This window comes from Anolis carolinensis, chromosome 2, assembly GCF_035594765.1.
Source record: "Anolis carolinensis isolate JA03-04 chromosome 2, rAnoCar3.1.pri, whole genome shotgun sequence".
Lineage (NCBI taxonomy): Eukaryota > Metazoa > Chordata > Lepidosauria > Squamata > Dactyloidae > Anolis > Anolis carolinensis.
In genome coordinates, this window is record NC_085842.1 from 215,077,822 (window position 1) to 215,104,043 (window position 26,222).

Below are 26,222 nucleotides of genomic sequence, written 5' to 3' on the forward strand. Positions count from 1 at the left end.
GCTCATCAACACCCATCACCACTTCCCCTCTGGCACCCCAAGGCATATCTAAAATCTGTGAATGTGACAGGACCCCGGACATCCTTGATGGGTGCCATTAATTCCTTTAGAAATCGGCCGGGCAAGGATTAATCTGATATTTCCTGTCCTGTCACTTCATTGTTTCAATAGCTCCCGCCTCCTCCTCTCTGATTGGCCCGAGTGGGGACAAAAAGCGGCTCCCCATTGGGCCAGCAGAGCAAGGCGGGAAACGAAAGCCCGCCTCGTTCAGCCTCCCAGCCTATCCGCGATCAGATGGGCGGGGGAGCGGGGCGGGAAATTCAAAGGGCTGTCAAACCGAAACATTGTATAAATATGGCTTTATTTGAAACATATGTTACGCTAGTAGATTGAATGATCGCTATTAGCGTCCTTTTCGGCTGAATCGCTCAATAAAGACTCCTTGGCGGATTTTCCTTCAACTTTGGCGGACCTTCTTCATTTCGGCTTCAGGTTGTATTGCGGCTTATATTCTCCTTTTGGCTTCGCCAAGGTCCGTTCCCTCCGGACCGGGTCGGGTCTCTCCTTAAGGGCCCGATCCCCTAAAACGCGGTCGACAACAGTAGAGTCTCACTTATCCAACATAAACAGGCCGGCAGAACGTTGGATAAGCGAATATGTTGGATAATAAGGAGAGATTAAGGAGAAGCCTATTAAACATCAAATTAGGTTATGATTTTACAAATTAAGTACCAAAACATCATGTTATACAACAAATTTGGCAGAAAAAGTAGTTCAGTATGCAGTAATGCTACGTAGTAATTACTGTATTTATGAATTTCGCACCAAAATATCATGATATACTGAAAACATTGACTACAAAAATGCGTTGGATAATCCAGAACCTTGGATAAGTGAGACTCTACTGTATATATTCTCACTCTTTCGCTGTACATGTTTAGAAAACTTGCAATAAAAATTATTTAAAAACAAACAAACAATGCTTTCCTTCTAATAACCCGGGCACATCCAGGTCCCCAAGCTAGTAGCCAATAAAACAGAAATAGATATTTTTCTGAAACTCCCTAGCTGTTCCTCCTCCATTATACACGAATGGTGGCAATTTGGTCTCTTGTTCCTCTGCCTGTTCTAAACTCAGTTTGTTCATCTACGGTACTCCTCTACAGTAACGCCCACAGGGAGTAGGCATGGGCTGAATGAGTTAGTTGGAGCATCCCTCATTCCCTCCCTAGTAGCAAAGGGCTCCCTGGATTGGGCGTTCACGACAAGGGGCCTGGTAGCGCGAGCAGCAAGAGCGAGCGAGCGAGCGAGCGAGCGCGCGCTTGAGGGTGAAGGCTGAAGGGAGCTAGCTGCAAGCAGAACCCGGCGCGTGGCGGCGCGAGGAAGGAAGGGAGCGTGCGCGCGCGAGTGAGCGAGCAGCAGGAAAAACGGAGCGCGCTGATTGGCCTGAGCACAGGGAAAGGGGTTCCCCGCGCAGCCCAAAGAGAGAGAGAGAAAGAGAGCGAGAGGAGCAAAGGAGGAGGAGCCGAATTGAAGAGGCGGAGGAGGAGCCCCTGCCCGTCCTCTTCTCGGATCCCGGGCCGGCCTGCTAGCGGGGTGGAGGTGGGAGGCCATGCGGCGGAGCCCCCCGTCGCCCCTCCCGAGGGCCGCGTGAAGGAGGAGGAAGAAGACGATGCGGGACCTGCCCGGCGCCTCGCTGCAAAAGGCTTGCCGCCTCCTGGTGCTCTTCTGCCTGCTCCACCTCCTGGCCGTGCTCTTCTACTACCTGGCCGGGAGCGCCCTCGGGCCCCAAGGCAGCCCCGAGCAGCCCCCGCCTCGAAGGGGAGCCTCCATCGCCGCCCTCTTCCCCGGAAACGCCTCCGCGCCCTGCCCGGATCCTTCCCCAAGGCTCAGTAAGTATACACGACCAGACGCCCCCCTCCCACCCTTGTCTTTCTCTCCTTTCGCTTCACCCTTTCTCTCTCTCTTTGTGTCCAAACTTTTCCCTGGAAGAGAGCGCGGCCCCAGGAGCCTCATCCGCCTCCTCATCCTCTGAACCCCACTAGTCTCCAACAGACTTCACAATCTCTGAGGATGCCTGCCTGCCATAGATGTGGGCAGGCAGGACATTTGCTTCTTGTTGATCTCTGAAGTCTTAAATCTCATCCTAACTCACAAAATCAAACCTCATATGCTCAGTGTCACTCTGCATACTAGGACAAACATGTTGTTACTGTGAGCCTTTGTGAAGAAGCTTCTAGCTGTCTACAAATAGAAACCAGCTGCCTAGTTTTCAACAGACCTCACAACCTCTGAGTATGCCTGCCATAGATGCGGGTGAAACGTCAGGAGAAAATGCTTCTAGAACATGGCCATACAAACTCACAGAAACCGGCCATGATTCCGGCCATGAAAGCCTTCGACAACACATCCTCATCTGATTCATTCCCACTCTGCCTAAGGGACTTCCAATAAGAGCTAATAAGTGTGTGTGTGTGTGTGTGTGTGTACAGTAGAGTCTCACTTATCCAAGCTAAACGGGCCGACAGAACGTTGGATAAGCAAATACCTTGGATAATAAGAAGGGATTAAGGAAAAGCCTATTAAACATCAATTTAGGTTATGATTTTACAAATTAAGCACCAAAACATCATGTTTTACAACAAATTTGACAGAAAAAGCAATTCAATACGCAGTAATGTCATGTTGTAATTAAAAGTAAAGGTAAAGGTTTCCCCTTACGTTAAGTCCAGTCGTGACCGACTCTGGGGGTTGGTGCTCATCTCCATTTCTAAGCTGAAGAGCCAGCATTGTCCATAGACATCTCCAAGGTCATGTGACCGGCATGACTGCATGGAGTGCCACCGTTACCTTCCCGCCAGAGCGGTACCTATTGATCTCACATTTGCATGTTTTCGAACTGCTAGGTTGGCAGGAGCTGGGGCTAACAGCGGGCGCTCATTCCGCTGCCGGGATTTGAACCTGGCACCTTTCGGTCCGCAAGTTCAGCAGCTCAGCGCTTTAACACACTGTGCCATCAGAGGCCCCAATGTTGTAATTACTGTACAGTATTTACAAATTTAGCACCAAAATATCACAATATATTAAAAATATTGACTACAAAAATGGCTTGGATAATCCAGAAACTTGGATAAGCGAGGCTTGGATAAGTGAGACTACACACCTCCCTATCGAAATGCAAAGTGACACAATCTTGGACTCTCAGGGATTGCTGTGAACTTTCCGGGCTGTATTGCCTAGTTTCCAATATATCTCACAACCTCTGAGGATGCTTGCTATAGATGTGGGCAAAACGTCAAGAGAGAATGCTTCTGGAACATGGCCATACAGCCCGGAAAGTTGATGAGGATGTGTTGTTGAAGGCTTTCATGGCCTGAATCATTGGGTTGCTGTGAGTTTTCCAGGCTGTATGGAAATGTTCCAGAAGCGTTCTCTCCTGACATTTTGCCCACATCTATGGCAGACTTCCTCAGAGGTTGTGAGATCTACTGGAAACTAGACAAGTGAGGTTTATATATCTGTGGAAGGTCCAGGGTGGGAGAAAGGATTCTTGTCTGTTTGAGGCAAGTGTGAATGTTGCAATTGGCCACCTTGATTAGCATTGAATGCTTTCAAGCTTCAAGGCTTGGCTGCCTCCTGTCTATGTTGGGTGGTGCTAGCTGGCCCGGATTGTTTCTTATTTGGAATTCCCCTGTTTTTTGAGTTGTGTTCTTTCTTTACTGTCTTGATTTTAGAGGATTTTTAAATACTGTTGACCAGATTTTGTTCCTTTTCATGGTTTCCTCCTTTCTGTTGAAATTGTCCACATGTGTGTTGATTTCAATGGCTTCTCTGTGTAGTCTGACATGGTGGTTGTTCGACTGATCCAGTATTTCTGTGTTCTCAAATAATAGGCTGTGTCCAGGTTGGTTCTGCTATGGCTGACTTCTTTGAATGAATTACTCTGCAGTATATTATTCCAGACAGGAAACAAACTTTTTTAAAAAGTACAACTAACAATCCCCAACTCCCTCAGGTAGGAAACAGCCAGACATTGAAGCTGAAAGGCTATTCAGTGCTAATCAAGGTGGTCAGTTGCAACATTCACACCTGCCTCAAACAGACAAGAGCTCTTATTCCCACTGTTGACATTATTCCACAGATATATAAACCCCATTTGCCAAGTTTCCAGCAGACCTCCCAACCTTTGAAGATGCCTGCCATAGATGTGGGTAAAAAGTCAGGAGAGAATGCTTCTGGAACTTGACCATACAGCCCGGAAAGTTCACAGCAACCCAGTGAATTCTGGCCATGAAAGCCTTTGACAACACACCTTGAGTAGCACTGAAAAAGCCTTGTAGCTTTAAAGGCCTTGCTGATTCCTGCCAGGGGGAAATCCTTTTTCTGGGAGGTGTTAGCTGGCCCTGATTGATTCATGTCTGGAATTCTCCTGTTTTCAGAGTGTTGTTTTTTATTTACTGTCCTGATTTTAGAGCTTTTTAAATACTGGTAGCCAGATTTTGTTCATTTTCATGGTTCCCTCCTTTCTGTTAAAATTGTCCACATGCTTGTAGATTTCAGTGGCTTCTCTGTGTAGTCTGGCATGGTGGTTGTTAGAGCCATCCAGCATTTCTGTGTTCTCAAATAATACTGTGTCCAGGTTGGTTCATCAAGGGCTCTGCTATGGCTGACTTTTCTGGTTGGATTAGTCTGCAGTGCCTTTCCTGTTTCTTGATTAGTCTGCAATGCCTTTCATGTTCCTGACATATGAAATGTCAGGAGATAATACTTCTGGAACATGGCCATATAGCCCAGAAAATTCACAGTAATCCAGTGATTCCGGCCATGAAAGCCTTTGACAAAATCCTCATCATCCTCATCTGATTCATTCCCACCCTGCCGAAAGGGCTCCACACAAGGTGGCTGATTAAAAAATATATAAACACATTCCTCCCTATTAAAATGCAAACTTTAAAAAAAAAGCACATACAGTTTTAAAACATGGAAAAAGTACACCGCCCCGCTTTGGCCCAGCGAGGAAGCAGAAAGACAGCAGATGTGCTCTCTCTCTTTCCCTGTGTGTGAACTCAAGAGGGAGTTCCTTCTAAGGAAACACACCCATTTCCTATCTTTTCGGCTTCTCACTTGCATGTAACTTCCCACTCACCACTCTTTAAACTCCCAGCAGCAACAGCAACTGGGTGAAATGGAATTTCCCAAAGTCAGCAGGATGGCGGTACCCACGATTGTCTTTGTTCCTTTCCTTCCTCATCCCCTTCTTTCTTTCCTTTTTTCCTTCCTTCTCTTCCACCTTCCTTCCTTCCTGTGGGTCTGGCTTGCTGCCTTCCTCCAGAGCCCTGCCCTCTGTCTTCTTTCTGCCTGTGCAAGTTGGGGATGAATCACATCTGCCACGTTGCGGAAGAAGGGGAACAAACTCTCTTGCATATGCTGATTGCCCTTCCTTAGGTACAGAGTTGGTGCATGCTTATACTTTGAAGCGAACCCAAGTGTGTCAAACTCAAAGCCCATAGGCCATATCTGGCCCACCATGTCATTTTATGTGGCACTCCACCAGGCCTGTAGTCAGAAAAAAACTGACTTTTTAAGCCAGTGTCTCCTGATCTGGCATGAGATCTCAACAAGGCCTTGAATTACCATCATTATGGAAAGGTTCTTCACAGGTAATAGGTCCTGAAATAATTGTTTAAGTCTGTTCTTGTTGACCACAAAGGATAATTGTTTCCACAATTGGCAGAAGTTTCTTTCTGTTTCCTTCTGCTTTCTTCTTACAGTAGAGTCTCACTTATCCAACATTCTGGATTATCCAACACATTTTTGTAGTCAATGTTTTCAATATATCATGATATTTTTGTGCTAAATTAGTAAATACAGTAATTTCCACATAGCATTAATGTGTAATGAACTACTTTTTCTGTCAAATTTGTTGTATAACATGATGTTTTGGTGCTTAATTTGTAAAATCATAACCTATTTTGATGTTTAATAGGCTTTTTCTTAATCTCTCCTTATTATCCAACATATTCGCTTATCCAACATTCTGCCGGCCTCTACTGTATTTCCTTTATCACCGTTACATTTTCCAAGTTTTCAGCTAAGCACAAGTTGTTCTGATGGTACTGTTTTCTGGTGTCTATTGAAGACTTCTGTTGCATCTTTCCATCACACAAATGGTTTAGCAATGTACCAAGCTTTTGATAAGCATCTTTACCCCCAACTTCTCCAAACACCACCCTGTATTTATAGAGTTCACCTTGTACATGAAAGAAGTAGGTCAACCAGGGAAATCTGCTGAATCATTTGAATGAATGAATGGTTTATTGTACTAGCCATAGGCCATGACATCAGTAATGTACAACCTTTATAAGCACTTTCCAATATAAACATTAAAACTTGTTAAAAAATTTAGAACTAGCTCTTTAAAATTATGATAGCAGCAACATAACAATGACAGTGTCTGATTTGTATCATCCCAAACCATCACCATTTCCATTTCTGTCCTTTTGCTACTTTAGCTCTGATCTTTTGGGCTGCAATTGCAAATGTGGCAACCTTTAGTGTTATATTTTTGGAATAATCTGCTAGCAAGTCACAGATCACAGCAGATTGTTGCCATGCTGCCCTTTCTTCCAAGAGTGAATCATTTGGGTTGAAAACTTAGGCCCCTTCCACACAGCTGAACACAATTCCACATTATCTGCTTTGAACTAGAATATATGGCAGCGTGGACTCAGATAACCCAGTTCAAAGCAGATATTATGGGATTTTCTGCCTTGATATTCTGGGATATAGGGCTGTGTGAAAGGGCCCTTAGGTACCTCTTCTTATCCACAGGAAAAACATATTCTGGCAATGGAGTATGTGGATTTTGCAGTAACTGAGTGGTCACTTGCTCATCAGAAACAGTCTTGTTCATGTAAAGTCCAATGTCTAACAATGATACAGCTTCTTCTCTTTGCTCCTGTGCCATGGTTTCTTTGGCAGGATTTGGATTAGACTAGCATTGCTCAACCTGGGGGTCAGGACCCCTGGGGTGGTTGCAAGGGGCGGGGTCAGGGTGGTCACCAAAGATGATCAGAAAACACATATGGTCTTAGGAACCCCTTTGGCAGAGAAGGCTAGATGTAGGTGAAACCCAAAACTCAACCTTTACAGTATTTTCTGTTGGCCATGGGAGTTCTGTGTTCCAAGTTTGGTTTGATTCCATCATTGGTGGAGTTCAGAATGCTCTTTGATTGAAGGTGAACTATATTTCCCAGAAACTACAACTCTGAAATGGCAAAATCAATCTCCCCCAACCCCACCAGTATTCAGATTTTGGCATATTGGGTATTTGTGCCAAATTTGGTCCAGTGAATGAAAATACATCCTGTATCAGATATTTACATTACGATTCACAACAGTAGCAAAATTACAGCTATGAAGTAGCAATAAAAATAATTTTATGGTTGGGGATCACCATAACATGAGGAACTGTATTAAGGGGTTGCGGCATCAGGAAGGTTGAGAATCACTGAATTAGATTATCATTAGACATCATGACTAGAGCTGATGGGTAGTTAATGATATAGTAACAAATGGAAGTCTGCAGTTTGTTCTGTTTAATTAGGAGAGTGGGATTTGGATTGAGATACAATGATTCCCTTTAATCTTTCCCTGACCTTAAAACCACAAGGGCTGTTGAGGTGCAGTTCTCATCATCCCCAATCCACAAGGTGAATAATCAAAAGAGATTGAAGTTATCATTTACCCAAACTGGGTAAAAACTAAAGAGCACCAACCACTTTTTAAAAATATATATAGTTTGCCCTCTGTATCCATAGACTCTCCATCCATGAATTCAACAGCCCCTTGAAGGCAACCATAATAAGACTGATGTGGCCCTCCCTGAAAATGAGTTTGACAGTCCTGATCTATTTATTTACAGTATTTATATTCCGCCCTTCTCACCCCAAAGGGGACTCAGGGCAGATCACAGAATGTACATATGTGACAAACATTCAATGCCGTTTATACACTGACAAGATAGACAGTTGTACATAGATGTTTATATAGGCTTTTCCCATCTTTGGAGGCTTATGCTCGGTTCCGGTCACAGGGGGGTTGCTGTCGCTCCATCTCCCTCCGGAAGAGCTTTGTTTGTAAACTTCCTCCTTTTGATCGAATCGCCAGCATTTTCTGGCATTTCCTTACGGGTGCCTTAAAATATCTCCCCACTTTTAAGCAGTACCTATTTATTTACTCACATTTTGCTTTTGAACCGCTAATAGACTGAAGCTGGGCTAAAGGCCAGGAGCTCACCCTGACCCGGGCTTTGAACTGTCAGCCTTTTGATTGACAAGATTTACTGCAGCTGGTGGTTTAACCTGCTGTGCTAAAGCCCGGCCCACATCTACAGAGAGAGAGAACTTTTGGGGGGGAAGTGTGCCAAAGGTAGGTTAGACAAAGGGGTACTCTCATACTAGTGTAAACCATGATCTGACTCTCCTATCCCAAGTACATTGTGAGTGTGTGCCTTCAAGTCGGCTGTCAGCCTATGACATAACCCCATTAATGAATAGGGTTTTCTTTGGCAAGCAATACTCAGATGTGGTTTTTTTTTTATAGAATCATAGAGTCAGAAGAGACCCCAATGGTAATCCAATCCAACCCTCGGTCATGCAGGTCACACACAACCCTCGGTCACACACAATTAAAGCATCCCTGACAGATAGCCATCCACCTTCTACTTAAACACTTCCAGAGGAAGGAGACTCCACCACTTCCCAAGGCATCATATTCCACTGTTGAACAGCTGTTTCCATTGGGAAGGTCTTCCTAATTTTTCAGTGGGAATCTTTCCCCCTGTAATTTGAGGTTTTGCCATCCTTTTCCTCCGAAACAGAGCCCAGAGCCCCTGGAATTTATTGGCAGACACCTAGCTAAGTACTAACCAGGGCTGACGCTACTTAGCTTCCAACATCGGACAGGATCTGGTGCCTTTTAGAGCAGTGGTTCTCAGCCTGTGGGTCCCCAGATGTTTTGGCCTTCAACTCCGAGAAATCCTAACAGCTGGTAAACTGACTGGGATTTCTGGGAGTTATAGGCCAAAACTCCTGGAGACCCACAGGTTGAGAACCACTGCTTAAGAGTTCCTAGCACACAAGCACATTTGAGTTATTTGATGATCCTTTCTTCTACAAGGATGAATGCAGGCTGAGCAGAGCTGCTCTGTATCCTAATCCCTATGACCTTCGCCCTGTATCTCAATGCTACTCAGTGCCAATCCGTGAGCCATTGGTTGCTCATTCTCAGAGAGTTTCCAGGACAGTAAGCAACAATTATAGCCGATGAGGCTAAATATGATACCAGTTCCTGGCACACCGGGGGAAATGGCAGTCCCTCTTTTCCAGTACTGTCTATCTAAACTACTGGCATTCTGTCTCCATCATTTTATTTTCTGTTCACCATTTCCTTCAATGTGTTATCCTGCACTTTTCAAAATGATTTTGTTCAGCTTCCTTTAGGAGCCATCGCACTGCTTAGGCCAGGCATGGGCAAGCTTCGTCCCTACCCGCTGTTAGGAATTGTGGGAGTTGTAGTCCAAAACATCTCAAGGGCCCAAGTTTGCCCATGCCTAACTCAGGCCAAAGGGAATGAGTGATAGCTACTACTGCACCCGAAAGGATTTTCGGCTTTTTGGATGTTAAATTCCACAAGTATTGTAATTTTAGACGATCTTCCATTGTTGTATATTAACATCTATATATTCTGATCTGTTTACTGTAGATTTCCTTTTGAGTACCCTTTCTTTTGTTGCCATATATATGTCCAGGATGTGCCTTCAGTCAGTTCCTTTGAGCTAGGAGTCCAGATCTGTAAACCCAACAGATGGAAATGGACTGCAAACCCCATCAGTCCTAGCCAGCTTGGGAGATGCAGTGTGCTATGCATACTAACAGCAGGGAAAGGTTCCCTGCTTCAGAAATTCTGCAACATTTTCAGGTTATCTGTACTGAAATACAGTTTTCTGAGTTATTTTTAAATTTTCTATCCCTGAAACCATTGATGTCTCTGTCTTATTTTCCTTTTGAAAAGTGCAAATTTCTCTGTGTCCTCAATATTCTATTACGCTAATAGGAACTCTCTGTAATGATAGATAGTGTCATGAAGAGAGATAATTGGATTTTTCTAAAAAAAACTTTAGACAGGAAATTGTGTGCTCCTTGCCAAATAAAAAGGCAGACGCCCATGAAATATTTTTAAATTCTGTTTTTCAAGGCTCATTGGTTAGAAATAACTACATCTTCATTGCTAAATGGGGTGGTAAAATCAGCTCATAGGGAAGAGAGGAGTGGAGGACAGCAATGCGGAAGGAAGCCTTCGCTCTCCTTCAACAGAAGATCTTTCTAAGCTTCCAATTTCCCGTGGAGAAGAGATAGACTTCAGCTTTTTTTCCCCAGGAGAGACCAATACTTGGTTCTCCATAATGTCTGCAGTCTTTTTACTGTCCAAGTGTAGAGAGGAAAACACCAGATGCAACAGCTGGAACTCCTTAAACCTTAATTGAATCTGTTCACTTTTCCCCCTTTTTGTTGTTGTGCAAAATAATTTATATTTCTGCTGCTTTGTTCAATGAAATGTTTTTTTAAAAATAGTGTCTTTTGTGTATGTTCTGTCCCCACCCCTTAGAAATAGCAGGAGTGATCAGGATACACTTTTCTCTAAAGGTAAAGGTTCCCTCTGATGTTAAGTCTAGTCATGTCCGACTCTTGGGGTTGGTGCTCATCTCTACTTCTAAGCCGAAGAGCCAGCGTTGTCCATAGACACCTCCAAGGCCATGTGACTGGCATGACTGCATGGAGTGCCGTTACGTTCCCGCTGGAGTCAGTGGACCTATTGTGTAGTGAGTAGATTGATCTACTCACATTTGCATGTTTTCAAACTGCTCGGTTGGCAGAAGCTGGGGCTAACAGTGGGAGCTCACTCCGCTCCCCGGATTCAAACTGCTGACCTTTCAGTCAGCAAGTTCAGCAACTCAGCGGTTTAATTGCTGCGCCACTGTAAGCTCCCTTTCTAAAAGTATCAATACAGTTTTAAAAAACCATTTTGGATTACGTTTATTAACACTTATTTACCTGCTAGGAAGTTTGGAAAGTTGTATACATTTTCTTGTTTACTTTTGCCCTATTCTTTTAAATTACCATGTTACCACTATCAGAATGTATTTCTTCTGTTTTGCTCCTCTCTTTTAGAACTCAGGGTGCATCTATACTGTAGATTCTATAATGTAGAATCAGTGCAATTTGACATTACTTTAACTACCCTGACTCAGTGGTATGAAATCATGGGCATTGCAATTTTACAAGGACTTTTTCTCTGCCAAAGGATTGCTGCCCACCAAACTACAGATCCCAAAATTCTTTAACATTGCATCATGGCAGTTAAAATGGTGTCAAATTGCATTCAGGCTGCAATCTAGACGTCTTTACTTGGGAATAAGACCCATTGAATTTAGAGGGGCTTAATTCTGTTCACAACTGCACAATTGGGTTGCTGTGAGTTTTCCGGGCTGTATGGTCATGTTCCAGAACCATTATCTCCTGATGTTTTGCCCACATCTGTGGTAGGCATCCTCAGAGATTGTGAGGTCTGTAGGAAACTAGGCGAATGGGAATGTGGAATGTCCAGGGTGGGAGAAAGTTGCCCTGTTTCGCTTCCAAAATAAACCAGGATTTGACCACCTGAGATTATATGCATGCAATAATGCTGGATGACTAATTTTTCAGTTCTCAATTTTTCTGTGTATATTTTTCCATTTTCAAAAAGATTATTATTGTTTCAGAAAATATTTACAAATTTTGTTTTATTTCGTGTCAAAAGCATTGCATAAATAGGTAAGTTTAAAACTGATAAAATAAAGGGATCACAAGCTGCTAGATAGTTTTAGAGCTAAAATGGGCAACAGCGACTGCATTGTCTGTAGCTTTAAACAGTTCTTCCTCTGTGCATGAGGCAGGGCATTGTGGGCAAGCATACAGATGCTGAGTTGTTTGTTCTGCTCCACAATTGCACAAGGTGGAGAACTCTTCCAGGTAGTGCCATTTTGCCAGGTTGTCTTTTGATCTGCCAAATCCACTTCTGAGTCTGTTCAGGGACTTCCAAGTTGGGTTGTTGTATGTTTTCCGGGCTGTATGGCCATGTTCTAGAAGTATTCTCTCCTGACGTTTCGCCCACATCTATGGCAGGCATCCTCAGAGGTTGCAACCTCTGAGGATGCCTGCCATAGATTTGGGTGAAACGTCAGGGGAGAATATTTCTAGAACATGGCCATACAGCCCGGAAAACATACAACAACCGTGTGATACCGGCCATGAAAGCCATCGACAACACTTCCAAGTTGCCCATTCTTGCTTTGCCCCTGAAGGAAGACCCCCATTGGGGGCCATCCATTTGGAATTGCCTGATTTTACGGCCCTCAAAGATATTCTTGCTGTTGCTGGAGGAACATTTAGAGGAGTGGTGGTTCTCATGAAACTTTTCCTTGATTTAAGTCTACTGGGAGGAGTCTGATAGCCATACAGTGGGTGGCTTTCACAGTGTTCTACTTTATTTCTCTCACAATTGGCAGCAACTTCCCATCGTACATCTGGGGAAATGATGTAGCTCAAGTAGTTCTGAATCAAATATTTACACATGTGGCACAAGTGGTTCTGAATCAAATTTGCCTTCATCTGAAATTGAGCTAATTCATGTCAATGATTCTGAGGACAGTGATCGTGGAAATAGAGATGTTTGGATGACTGCAATGGAACAGATGCTGGTTTGGGGGATCTTTTGGAGGCAAATGCATGGATAAGCACAGCCTGTCATGCATACTTCAAACTAGTGTATGAAAAATTCCTAATACCTTTTCCCTGCTAATGAAAATTAAAATAATTTTCATGCAAAGCTTTGATGTTGTTTGAATTGTAGTAATTAAGCCACATTAAGTGTGCTTTGCATTTTCCTAATCAAATCCTGTAATTTAGAAACATAAGCACTGTTGGGATGTTTTGTTTAGTTAATGTCAGTAAAATAAACATTCTAGATCAGTGGATGCTTTTAATCAAATAGTATTCAAACATATAAACCATTAACAACAAAAATGCACTTTCATTGTGGTTTCAAATTCACACAAACAAAATCAAGTTGGAATTTGGCCTTATTGGGTTTAGTCGCAGTGGTTTTCAACCTGTGGGTCCCCAGGTATTTTGGCTTACAACTACCTGAAATCCCAGCCAGTTTACCAGTTGTTAGGATTTCTGGGCGTTGAAGGCCAAAACATCTGGAAACCCACAGGTTGAGAACCACTGGTTTAGTGAGATTTATTGGCAGATAATAGTGAGCAGGATTGTAATTGAACTGAAACCTCATCTATACAGGGCAGTTTACTCCAAGGTATTTCTGCCCCAATTCCAGCATGTACTTGCTGAATCCGGGGCAAACGTCCAGATGATTCAACTCATTTCTGCGCAGGCCTGTCTCTATGTCTGTGCTGCTGTTTCTTGCCAGACACAGAGCTTCCCATAAAAGACTGACTATCGTATCTGTTAATGTCAGAATTGACACTCATGCAATCAGCAAGGAGGGGGTAGAGTGACCCTCTCCTTTCTTGTCATGCAGATGCCCCATTCTATTGGTCTATTGGATTATGACCTGTTATGATCATAGAATCATAGAATAGTAGAGTTGGAAGAGACCTCATGGGCCATCCAGTCGAACCCCCTGCCAAGAAGCAGGAAATCGCATTCAAAGCACCCCCGACAGACAGCCATCAACCTGTTGGGGATTATGACCTGTTAGGATCATAACCTATTGAGTAGCAGAGTTTCAGGAGTGTTCCTTTAGTTCAGTTATTCTTAACCTGTGGGTCCCCAGTTGTGTTTTGGTCTACAACTCCAGAAATCCCAGCCAGTTTACCAGCTGTTAGGATTTCTGGGAGTTGAAGGCCAAAACATCTGGGACCCACAGGTTGAGAACCACTGTTTTAGTGTACTGGGTAATGGATATCACTGGCACATAGATACCTTGTTTCTATTCCACGCTCTCAGCAGGAAAAGATTCAAGTATAAACTTTAAAATAACATGATTATTAAAATAACTTTAAAATAACATGATTGAACTTCATATATTTAAATATACAGGTACGTTTCTTGTCAGATGAAACTTTAAAGTTTCAGTTTGTATCTTTAACTTAAAGTCTTTATCATTCTCTTCAAAACTATATTTCTCAGTAAAGCTCAACTTTATAACAGCCTACTTCCAAGGAACATAAGCCTCAACTGACTTTTAACTTCTAACATTGGCTTCTGTAATTAAACAGACTCAAGCCTCAACTGTCTTTCCTCAACTGTCATCCTTTTAATCTGCATTCTAAACAGTCACTGAACCAGTCACAAGCCTCCCCCCACTGCCTCAAGTACAAAGAGCTAAGAAAACTATAAACCAAAGAAGACATATACTTCTGGAAATAAACTGACACACTATAAACAGGCAAAACAATAGATGGAGGAGGCTTGAGAAGGTTGCTATCTCCAACAGTCCTTCTCAACTGATCAAGCTGACTCTAATAGTCTCATCTTGATACGTTGATCTTCAAAAGTTTTCCTTCATAAAGGCTTCGTTAGAATGCCTGCCACCATCTCTTTACTTGGGCAATAGTAAAAAGGTAAAGGTTTTTCCCTGACATTAAGTCTAGTCGTGTCCAACTCTGGGGGTTAGTGCTTATCTCCATTTCTAAGAAAAATACCCTGCGTTGTCCGTAGACACCTCCAGGGTCATGTGGCTAGCATGACTGTATGGAGTGCCGTTACCTTCCCACTAAAGCGGTACTATTGATCTACTCACATTTGCATATTTTTGAACTGCTAGGTTGGCAGAAGCTGGGGCTAATAGTGGGAGCTCACCCTGCTCCCCAGTTTTGAACCACCAACCTTTTGGTCAGCAAGTTCAGCAGTTTAACCTGCTGCGCTATCGGAGCAATACGTTATTAGTTATCTAATAAAGATAACTTGGGCAATAAATTATCTTTATTACTCCTTCTTGTGAGAGTCTGCTCATACTGTTTTGCCTGATCCCAATGTGTTTCGTGTGCATCATCATCTTCTGAGATTGAGCAAATTTGATGTAACTCTGGTTGTCTTCAAAAACTTGGATTAGCTTCTGTTCATCAAGTGGATACTCCGGTGCTTTGTGCAAAGGCCACGGTATCTTTCAACTTAGCTTAAAGCAAGCAAACTTCAGCCAAGGGCAGAACTCACTTGCAGTTGTTGTGCTTTGTGTAGACAGCCAGCCCTGGATCTGAAGTGAGTCCTTTTTTGTGTGTGTAAACAAGTCCTGAGTGAGGTGTACCTCTGAATGGACATGCATGGGATTATGTTGTTAATCATCGTCTGGTTTCACAGTTAACACTATTTTTTGTACTTAATATTATTCTGGGCCACAAAATAAACTTCTTTAAAAATGTTATTAGATTAGATTTCTATGAAAGTTTTTTTTTCTATTCATGCAATTTCCTTTAAAAAATTTAAATGGATGAGAAATAAAGCAACACCAATCAGAATTTAAAGGAACTTGTAATAAGTAGACAGTGTCAGCTAATTCAGGTATTGCCGACATTATTTCTTCTTAGAATATTTTGCAGCAGTCAAATGATAATATATGTCTGATCAGTAGTCTGGTGTACTAAGCTGCGGTGAAGGTCCTTATTCAGTGTTGCAAGATTGAGACCTTACATGTCTTCTTGTATCACTTTTATTTCTTTTAAAAATTAAAACTTACAGGAATTTTATCTGACTTGTAGAGCTGGGCTGAGTGCCCGTGTTCCTTAACCATCTGTGAATGACTTGCAGTTTGTTTTTGAGTTGCTCCTGATGGAGTCTGATACCATCGTAACTGAAGTACCGCCGTGGAACTTGTTCTTTTGACCTCATGTTGCTGAGAAGACTAAATATATCCACTGGCTGATAAGCACAGGCAGTATGGAAATTTACATGGACACTTGGTTCGGCCCAGCACAAATAGTGACATACCAAGCCTAACTGAATAGAGTTGTCATATCTTTTGCCAAACATCATAAATTAATTATACATTATTGAGTCAGAAGGTATGTGCTTTAACTTGTCATTTTATTTTTGTGTCAGGAGTAACTTGAGAAACTAGAAGTTGCTTCTGGTGTGAGAGTATTGGCTGTCTGCAAGGACATTGCCCAGGGGATGCCTAGATATGGGAGGTTTCTCTCATGTCCCTGCATGGGAAGCTGGAGCTGACAGACAGAGCTCACCCTGCTCCCCGGATTTGAACCGCCGACCTGTAGGTCAGCAGTCCTGCTTAACCCATTCTGCCACCTGTCATTAATCTGTTGCCATTCAGTTTCTGTAGGGCAGTGGTTCTCAACCTGTGGGTCCCCAAATGTTTTGGCTTTCAACTCCCAGAAATCCTAACAGCTGGTAAACTGGTTGGGATTTCTAAGAGTTGTAGGCCAAAACATCTGGGGACCCACAGGTTGAGAACCACTGCACTAGGGGATCCAGAGTTTTAGTCTTACCTATGAGAAGGAGAATAATGTTTCTCAATACAATTGTAGTTTTGGAGAAAAAAAACCTTGTTATTTCTCTGCCTCCAATGGCCCCTGAATATCTGTCAACACCCTCAACGCAAATCTTCTATGTTATTTAGTATTTCTTCATGGGGAAAGTGGTTTATTCTTTTGGTAATACTCATGTACTGTACAAATCTTGAAATTTCAGCCAAAAAATCAGGCCGAAAAAACTGGGTTACTTACTAGTCAGCTTACTATTTATTTATTTATTTGCAATATTTATACCCCTCCCTTCTCACCCCAACAGGGACCCAGAGTGGCTCACAAAACACACATGCGGCAAACATTCAATGCCGATTGTACAGTTATACAGTTAACAAGGACAGACAACACAACAGCTTAAGTGGCTGAAGGGGAAAAGGAAAAGGCCTGAGGCTGTTAGGAATGGTGGGAGTTGAAGTCCAAAACACCTGGAGGGTCCAAGTTGCCCATGCCTGGTAACTTGGTAACAGAGCAGTATATTGATTGTTCTGAAAATGAAATGTGCTCTTGTAGCACACACAAACGGCTAAATCTTCTTGAGCAATCTAACAGCACAGTTTAGACCCCTATGTACACAGTTCCCTTTTTATTACAGCCCCCTGACCACTTTGCATTTAAGAAAACACGTTCCCAAAGTTGCTCTGGAAAATCTGCAGGCAGTCGATGTGTATAGGTTGTCATTATGTGCTTGTCTTTCCGTACCAGTTTTTCTAGAATTGCAATCTTGTGCATTTGGTTGCTAATGGAACCATGTTTGGAAGGCAGGGAAAATTCCAGTTGCTTTTGATCTTCTGTTCCATTACTAACTTCGGCAGGTATTCTAGACCAGTGGTTCTCAACCTGTGTGTCCCCAAGTGTTTTGGCCTTCAACTCCCAGAAATCCTAACATCTGGTAAACTCTCCTAGGCTAAGGCCAGCTCTATGGTCTGCTGTAAAGTCCCAGGACTTGTAGTTTGGAGGGATGCTAGCACTCTTTGGCAGAGAAGGCTAACAAGCTTGTATAACTACATTTCCTAGAATCCCATAGCAATGGGCCATGGCAGCTAAAATTGTATCAAGCAGATTCATTTTATTCAGGCCAGTGTTTGGCTTGATTGTGTTTACACTATTATTTTGTGTGCTGTCTATTTTGTTTATTATGATGTTGTTTTTATGAATTCTATGCTATATTTTAACTGTGTTGTTTAGGCTTGTCCCAATGTGAGCCACCCCGAGTCCCTCCGGGGAGATGGAGGTGGGATATAAAAATGAAGTTATTAGTATTGTTGTTATTATTAGTTTTAGTATATCAAACTGCATTCATTTGACAGTGCACCCCAAGTAAATCGATGTTTTCTCCACCACCGCTCCTTCCTGTTTCCTGTACTCCTAAACTATGCATCTTGGCACTTTTTTCAAATTGACCTTGATTCATAGATTATTAATTTTCTTGTGTAAAAGCAGCTATGTGAACAAAGAAGCGTCTGGATTTTAATGACTGTTGGCAGGCCAGAGGAGGATAATAATAATAAAATAATAAAACTTTATTTCTATCCCGCCACCATCTCCCAGAAGGATAGCTCTGAGCAGAGTGAGAAATGGGCAGAGTGTGGAGAAGATCTGAAACAAGCAGGTATGGTTTCTATATGGCGCAAGGCAGGCTATTGTGCTTGTTTCCGAGAAGTGGAATATAAAAATAGATGTAGAACTGTGGTATGGACCATGGTGAAGACAGTTACATTGGCAACTGCATTTTTGCTGCTTGTTATTTGTAGCTGTGTCAATGCACATAGTGCTTTACAAACAGTTCCAGATTTTGAGGTGTAGGCCTTCACTATGACTGACAGATCTGTGGCATCTGTGCAGGGACTAAGGGCCATTTTTCATTCTACAAACACCATTGTGTGTCACTCTCACACACAGCATGCTAAAGTCTTTCCTCTATTTCTCTTTCAAAATGGCAACTGGAAGTAGGATAGCATCATGCCCTGTTGCCATTTTGAAGGAAAAGCAAGAGGGAAAAAAAGAAGGGTGGAATAGAAGATTTTGATGGGATTTGGGAAGAGCTTGGCAATTATTTTTAGGAAAAAAAACCCTTACTAGTTTTTTGAGATAAATCATGGGGTTCAGGGAATTTTGAGGGACTAGTTGAAGACTTCAAGGGCCACAAAAGTGGATCCCACTGTGTCTGCATGTGTCCTGCATTTTAATAACAACAACAACAACTTTATTTCTAACCTGCCCTCTCTCCCCGGAGAGACTCAAGGTGGCTTACAAAGACAAAAACAAATTTGACAATAAAACAGTAGTAAACAAACAATTGAAAACAAACTATTGAAATTCACACTAATACAGTAATCATTAAAACAATAGATGATAGGTTCCATAAATAGCATAATAGGTTGGTAAAAACCAACATAAAAATTAACAATAAAAAGTGGCTGTACAATACGTTTCCATTTTCTCCAACCATGCCTCTTACTAACACCTCTTAAGAAGAATTGAAAACGGGATGATACAATCTACTTTTTAAAAAATCATGTCAGAAGCGACTTGAGAACATACTGCAAATCGCTTCTGGTGTGAGAGAATTGGCCCTCCACAGAGATGTTGCCCAGGGGACGGCCAGATGTGTTAGCTGGGAGGCTTCTCTCGTGTCCCCACAAGCTAGAGCTGACAGACGGGAGCTCGCCGCATCTCATGAAATTGAACCGGCAACCTTCAGGTCAGCAGTTCAGCGAGCACAAGGGTTTAATCCATTGCGCCACAGCAGCCATCTACTAAGAGCAGGTCTTTTATAAAGCTTGGGGTTTTGCCCTCTAAACAACCAAACCAAACCTCCAGTTGAAATAGGATACCCCATAGCAATGTTTGTAATTACTTGTTGGGAGTGGCAGGAAGCAGAAAGGGCTACCCTTGATTTAGGTTGATGAAGTCTTCTTTAGCAAAGGCGTTCTCATATCAGAGGCATTGGCCAATAGTCCTCTTCTTACCAGCTACTCATAGGAGCTCAATGGGTTAAACCTTTGTGCTGGCTGAACTGCTGACCTGAAGTTTGGGTTGCTGACCTGAAGGTTGCCAGTTTGAATCCACGAGATGGGGTAAGCTCCCGTCTGTTAGCTCTAGAGAAGCCTCCCAGCAGGATGCTAACACATCCAGGCATCCCCAGGGTAACGCCTCTGTAGATGGCCAATTCTCTCACACCAGAAGCGACTTACAGTATGTTCTCAAGTTGCTTCTGACACAATAAAAAAACAGCTACTACTGTAATCAGTGACTACTTTCCATCTGATGTTTTTAGCACTAGTTCAGCCTGAAGCATTAGGAAAACTGGCATGACCACTTTAGTAAAGGTCGTGGAAGGATACAGCTGGATGGCGGTGGAAATGTCAAGCAGTGTTATCATCAGGGATGGTGTAATCAAGACACTACACTTATAAAGTAGCTGAAATGGAGTGGGGACCTATGTTGTCCTTGCTGGTGAGATTGCCCAAAGGCATCTCGCTTCAGGCTGGATGTTGGCAGTGAATGGGATGACACAGTAACTCAATACAGAGTTGAGACATCAACTCAGCGTCTCACCTGATCAGCCTGTCCAACATCCTCCCTCATCAAGGAGGATGTGTTGCAGATGAAACTGTGACTGAGCCATATACTAGGAAGACCTGTTCCTCTACACACCAGCTTCCAACAGCAACATTTTGAAAAATTGTATCTTTGTGTATGTACAAAGGGTATACACAATATTTGCTGAAGTTTGATTCTAGCACCGCCTGTGGAAATTAAAGTCCATGGATGCTCAAGTCCCATTATATGTAATGGTGTAGTAAAATAGTATCTCTTATATCGCAGGTTCAAATCCTGGGAGCGGAATAAGCACCCGCTATTAGCTCCAGCTTCTGCCAATCTAGCAGTTCGAAAACATGCCAATGTGAGTAGATCAATAGGTACCGCTCTGGCGGGAAGGTAACAATGCTCCATGCAGTCATGTCAGTGGCCACATGACCTTGGAGGTGTCTACGGACAACACCAGCTCTTCGGCTTAGAAATGGAGATGAGCACCAACCCCCAGAGTCAGACATGACTGGACTTAACGTCAGGGGAAACCTTTACCTTATATACAATGGAAAAATCAAGAATTGCTTTTTGGAATTTTAACATTTTCAAGCATAGATGATTAAATCTCTGAATACAGAATCTATGTTTTTGAGAGTCAACTATGTGTCTTCAGGCTGTCTGTTGACCCCATAAATTCCATACAGTCCCTTAGGGTCCTCTAAGTATGCCTATCTGATTTCCAATATCTAGGTTTATTGGGTTTGATACCATGTCTCTAACAAGTGTAGACATGTCTTTTAGTGTCACGGTGGCACAGTGGGTTAAAGCCTTGTGCCAACTGAACTGCTGACTTGAAGGTCGATGGTTCGAATCTGCAAAACAGGGTGAGCTTCCGCCTGTCAGCCCCAGCTTCCCATGTGGGGACATGAGAGAAGCCTCCCACAGGATGGTAACACATCTGGGCATCCCCTGGGCAACGTCTCTGTAGACGGCCGATTCTCTCACACCAGAAGCGACTTGCGGTATATTCTCAAGCCGCTTCTGACATGATAAAAGTAAACTTAAATAACTGCAAAACAACAATTTATAAGCTAGCAAAGTGGCAAAATAGTCATGTAAAAATCCATAGGACTTTTTAGTAGGTATCAGAATTAAAGAACTCTGGTCAAATCTCTCTGGGAAGCATGCTTAATAGATAAGGTGCTATCCCCCACTGAAATGGCTCTCTTCCTTGGTTTGGATGGCCGGAATTCCCTCGGACAGTATATGGAAATAGTTTTTCAGCTCTCCTGGTTTCCCTGAACCCTCCTGAGTTTTAAATATCAAAACCAGTATTTTGAGTGACACTGGCATAGGATTGGAAACCCCGCACAGCTGACAGAGTGCAGCTATATTGGTGATCACGATGCCCAGACTGAGTTCAGAATGCAGCTACGAAGTTCCTAATTGCCGCTTCTAAATCCACTGGCAAAAGCAGAGCCACAAAAGGCATGGATGTTTTGTCTGCCCTGAAGCCTCTCTGCGCATGGTCAACTGAGACTTAGCCAGCACATTACCCTAAGCTGCCAAAATGCATATGTTGGTGTCAAAGAAACTTCGAATGACTGAGAGACTTCAAAGAAAATCCACAGACTGCAAGCTTGATCATTCAAGAGAAAGTGTAGCAGCCGCGTCTAGCATCGAATGAACATCGCAACCTCTGAATGAAAATCACTTCCATGGACAACAAACCACCCAGCCACCGTCGCATTATTTGTTGTCTGAACTGAGCATCAGTTTATTGGCCATCTTCCAGTTCATTTATGCAGCCAGACACTAATTTAGCATTGCTTGTTTTCATCCTGTAGAAGAGGAGGAGCAGTACAGAAAAAACCTGTTTGTCAACTGTTTGCCAGTCCTGTACCTAATTGCATCAAATAATTTTGGTGTGTATATCAAATTGATCACTGAGATGTAAATAAAGGGTTTTTGACCACATTTGTAGCCCCTTTGCTTCTCCTTCCATGGTGAGAGGAAATAATCCATTCAACATAACTAACCATTTAATCTTAGTGGGAAACTATTATCAACAGTTTCATAACAAATCATGATTAAGAAATTGCTTAATATTCTGGCTTGCTTTGAAGTTTTAAGCAGAATTATTATGGAAATGTGGCTGACACCAATGCTGTAATTATTTGGATGCCAGCTGGGGCTCTTTTTGTTGATGAAGGTGCTTTAGAGGACTAATTTTGCCTGATTCGTTGTATTTTGTGCTTTTTGTTTTGTGTCAATATGTTTTTGGAATGCTAAATATACTTTTATCTATTATCTATGGGGATGCTGTGCCAAGTTCTCATATTTATAACTGGTCTCCCACTTGGAGGGTCTATGCCAAGTAGGAAGCCAGGTGTTTTGTCTTGCAAAGCTTATGCCTTCTTGCTATTGGCCCTGCTGGCTGGGGAAGATGAGACTTGCAGGGTCAGACAAGGCTGGTTCAGCAAAGGACAAGCGGGATCCTCTCACCTCTGCAGGAGTCTACCATATATCATGCAGCTGTGGACAAGTCTACAGAGGGACCACCAAACATAGCATTGTCCGAATCAAAGAACATGAAAGGCAATGCAGACTAACTCAAGCAGAGAAGTCAACCATAGCAGAGCACTTGATGAACCAACCTGAATACAACATATTATTTGAGAACACAGAAATGCTGGACCACTCTAACAACCACCATGTTAACTACACAGAGAAGCCATTGAAATCCACAAGCATGTGGACAATTTCAACAGAAAGGAGGAAGCCATGAAAATGAACAAGATCTGGCTACCAGTATTAAAAAAAACTCTAAAATCAGGACAGCAAATAAAGAACAATAGAAGATGGGGAAATCCAGACAGGAAACAATCAGGGCCAGCTAACACCCCCCAACAAAGGATTCATCCATGCAGGAAGCAGCCAGACTTTGAAGCTACAAGGCCATTTCATGCTATTCAAGGTGGCTAATTGCAACATTCACACTTGCCTCCAACAGACAAGAGTCCTTTCTCCCAACCTGGTTATTCCACAGATATATAAATCCCACTTGCCTAATTTCCAACAGACCTCACGACCTCAGAGGATGCCTGCCATAGATGTGGGCAAAACATCAGGAGAGAATGCTTCTGGAACATGGCCATACAGCCCGGAAAACTCACAGCAACCCAAGGCTGGTTTGCTTACTTATGCTTACAGAAAAGCTGCAAGCCCCGATTAAGTTATTATTTGCTTTTTTTATTATCTTGCCAACATTACTTCCATTGCCCAACCATCATTGGATCCCTTCCCAGAATTCATACCTAAAGCCGCCTGTGCTTGGTTCAAGATGGGGATGAAGTAATGCTGCTTGATCAGACACATGAAGGGAACACTCTGCACATGCATTTGCCTTATTGCACTTGTTGCAAATGAAGAACAGTTCTCACTCAGGTGGGGTGGGATTCTGCCTCCAAATCAATGCATTGTAAAGTAATCATTGTATATATTGGTGTTATAAGCTCCACTTCTTTACAACTTAATTTCTCCTTCCTCCTCCTTTCTGTCACACCTGCCCCATTTTAACAACTCTTCCTCCCCCCCTTTGTCCCAACTTTGCCTTTGCTTTTGATCTGAGGCACACTTTATGGTCAGTCCCATTCAGTGACCTGAATTGTCCTGAGAATGGAGGAAATTCCAGCAAAGCTTCTTCCTGTGTCATGCTAAGTTTTGCTATGTTAGGTCTGTAAAACCTGAACTTGTTGCATACTTTACATTGCAGATCATATTTTAGATAAAACTTGTTAAATTATCTTCCTCTCTTTGTCATGCCCTCCCCAGTGTCAATTTATAACTTTATTTCTTTTTATAGAGTTCACCATAAAACAAAGATAAACAACAGTTGGCTGCTGAAACCAGCATACAGTTCTACATTTCTGTCCTTGGAGTCTCACTAGCAGTGTTTTAGGAAAACCTGTTTGTATTTATAGAAGGACATGGTGTTTTAAATTACTTATTCTGGTGGAAGGACTTCGAGGTTGGAAAGATACATATTCCCCATTTGTTGTTCACTGATTAGAAGATACAGTAGAGTCTCACTTATCCAACACTCGCTTATCCAACGTTCTGGATTATCCAATGCATTTTTGTAGTCAATGCTTTCAATATATCATGATATTTTGGTTCTAAATTCGTAAATAGAGTAATTACTACATAGTATTACTGTGTGTTGAACTACTTTTTCTGTCAAATTTGTTGTATAACATGATGTTTCGGTGCTTAATTTGTAAAATCATAACCTAATTTGATGTTTAATAGGCTTTTCTTTAATCTCTCCTTATTATCCAACATATTCGCTTATCCAACGTTCTGCCAGCCCTTTTATGTTGGATAAGTGAGATTCTACTGTACTAGTATTTTAGTTACACATTAAATACATGCAAGTTTTAATAAAACATATTTCTCAAAATATGGTCAGTTTACAGTGCAGAAAATGCCGAACCTTCTTCATATCTTCTGCATTTCCCCATCTTGTTTATTTTTTCTTCCCTCCTTTTAAAAATTATCGTACTTTTAAAATCCTATAAAACCAAAAAGAGTTAGTGTGCTTAGCTTGGAGTGTGCTGATCTTTGAAATTTAGTAGAGACATTGTGAACTATGACTGGAGAACTAGGTTTGAATCTCTGGACTATCCAATGTGACTAGTCCTAGACCAAAAAAGTAACACTTTCAAATTCTACATTTGTGAGTAATATTGATACCTGTGTCAATGCATCACAGTGTCAGGTGTACTGTATTGGGTTTATTTTCCTTAATCCGATGGTTGGTTCCAAATTGAGCTAGGTCTTACCATTAATGTTGACTTACCAATTTCCTACTCAAGGTGGTAAGCTATGAGAAACAGTTGAAGGGGTTGGGTACTTTTAGCCTGTGGCAAAGAAGAGATTTGATAGCTAGCTTTAAATATCTGAAGGACTGTCACGTGGAAGATAGAAGAAATTTCGTTTTCTGATGCCCTGGAGGGTAGGAATGAAAAGTTTCAATTTGTTGTGTTTTTTATATATATAAAAAGGAGAATCTGACAAAACTGTATCTGTTGGATCCAGTCTTCCTATGTTCATGTAACCCACGTGCTCTCAGCTTTACATCCGGATTGGGCTGGGTCCTTCATATACACTAATATTTTTGCAGGAAGAACCATATAGTGTTAATTTGTAAATCCCATCAATGCTTGTGGAATTTTCCATAGAGTGGCACTTTTAAGATGGTTAAAGAGATTTTTGTGTATTATAGTAGAAGGAAGAAAATGTGTAACACAGCTGTGGCATGGGAGCGTCTATCAATTTCTTTTTTTTCTCAACTACACTGGTTTTGTTTTAGTTTTTGAAGTGTGAGATATAAGACACTGAATATATGGAGTTGACAAGTCTCTCTGATGTTGCCCCAGATTCTTCCCAGAAAGAACCCCTGTGATTATTTTTGTCCAACTTTAGTTAAAAGCAGTTTGAAGATTTATGAGGACTTGATGTACTGTGTGTGGGTGGGCATTTAAGGGATCACAGACTAATATTATTTGTCTCCCCCTCCCCCTTGATAAGTTCTGTTTGTTCTTGTACTCTCGCAGTGTGCTTAGTACATAGGTAAAGGTAAAGGTTTTCCCTTGACATTAAGTCCAGTCGTGTCCGACCCGGGGGGTTGGTGTTCATCTCCATTTCTAAGCCGAAGAGCCGGCGCTGTCCATAGACACCTTCAAGGTCATGTGGCCGGCATGACTGCATGGAGTGCCATTACCTTCCCGCCGGAGCGGTACCTATTAATCTACTCACATTGGCATGTTTTCGAACTGCTAGGTTGGCAGAAGCTGGGGCTAACAGCAGGAGCTTACCCTGCTCCCCGGACTTGAACCGTCAACCTTTCAGTCAGCAAGTTTAGCAGCTCAGTGGTTTAACCCACTGTGTCGCCGGGGGACCCATATGTTTGGGGCTAACAGTGGGCGCTTACTCCGCTGCTCGGATTTGAACCTACAGCCTTTCGGTCTGCAGGTTCAGCACCTCAGCACTTTAATATGCTGTGCCACCGGGGGCTCTGCTT

At 42.5% G+C, this 26,222-nt stretch overlaps 1 protein-coding gene across 2 annotated transcripts in view; it reads left to right on the top strand.

Annotated features, from left to right (window-relative positions):
• The first annotated feature begins 1,357 nt into the window (after positions 1 to 1,357).
• b4galt1 (beta-1,4-galactosyltransferase 1) overlaps positions 1,358 to 26,222 on the top strand; it is a 66,331-nt gene continuing 41,466 nt past the window's right edge. The window contains exon 1 of one of the 2 annotated variants that reach the window (XM_008116626.3): positions 1,358 to 1,892. In XM_008116626.3, coding sequence (XP_008114833.1) covers positions 1,673 to 1,892 — 220 coding nt within the window. In that variant the 5' untranslated portion in view covers positions 1,358 to 1,672. The remainder of the gene's footprint in view (positions 1,893 to 26,222) is intronic. The other variant, XM_003224648.4, reaches the window with a different exon arrangement.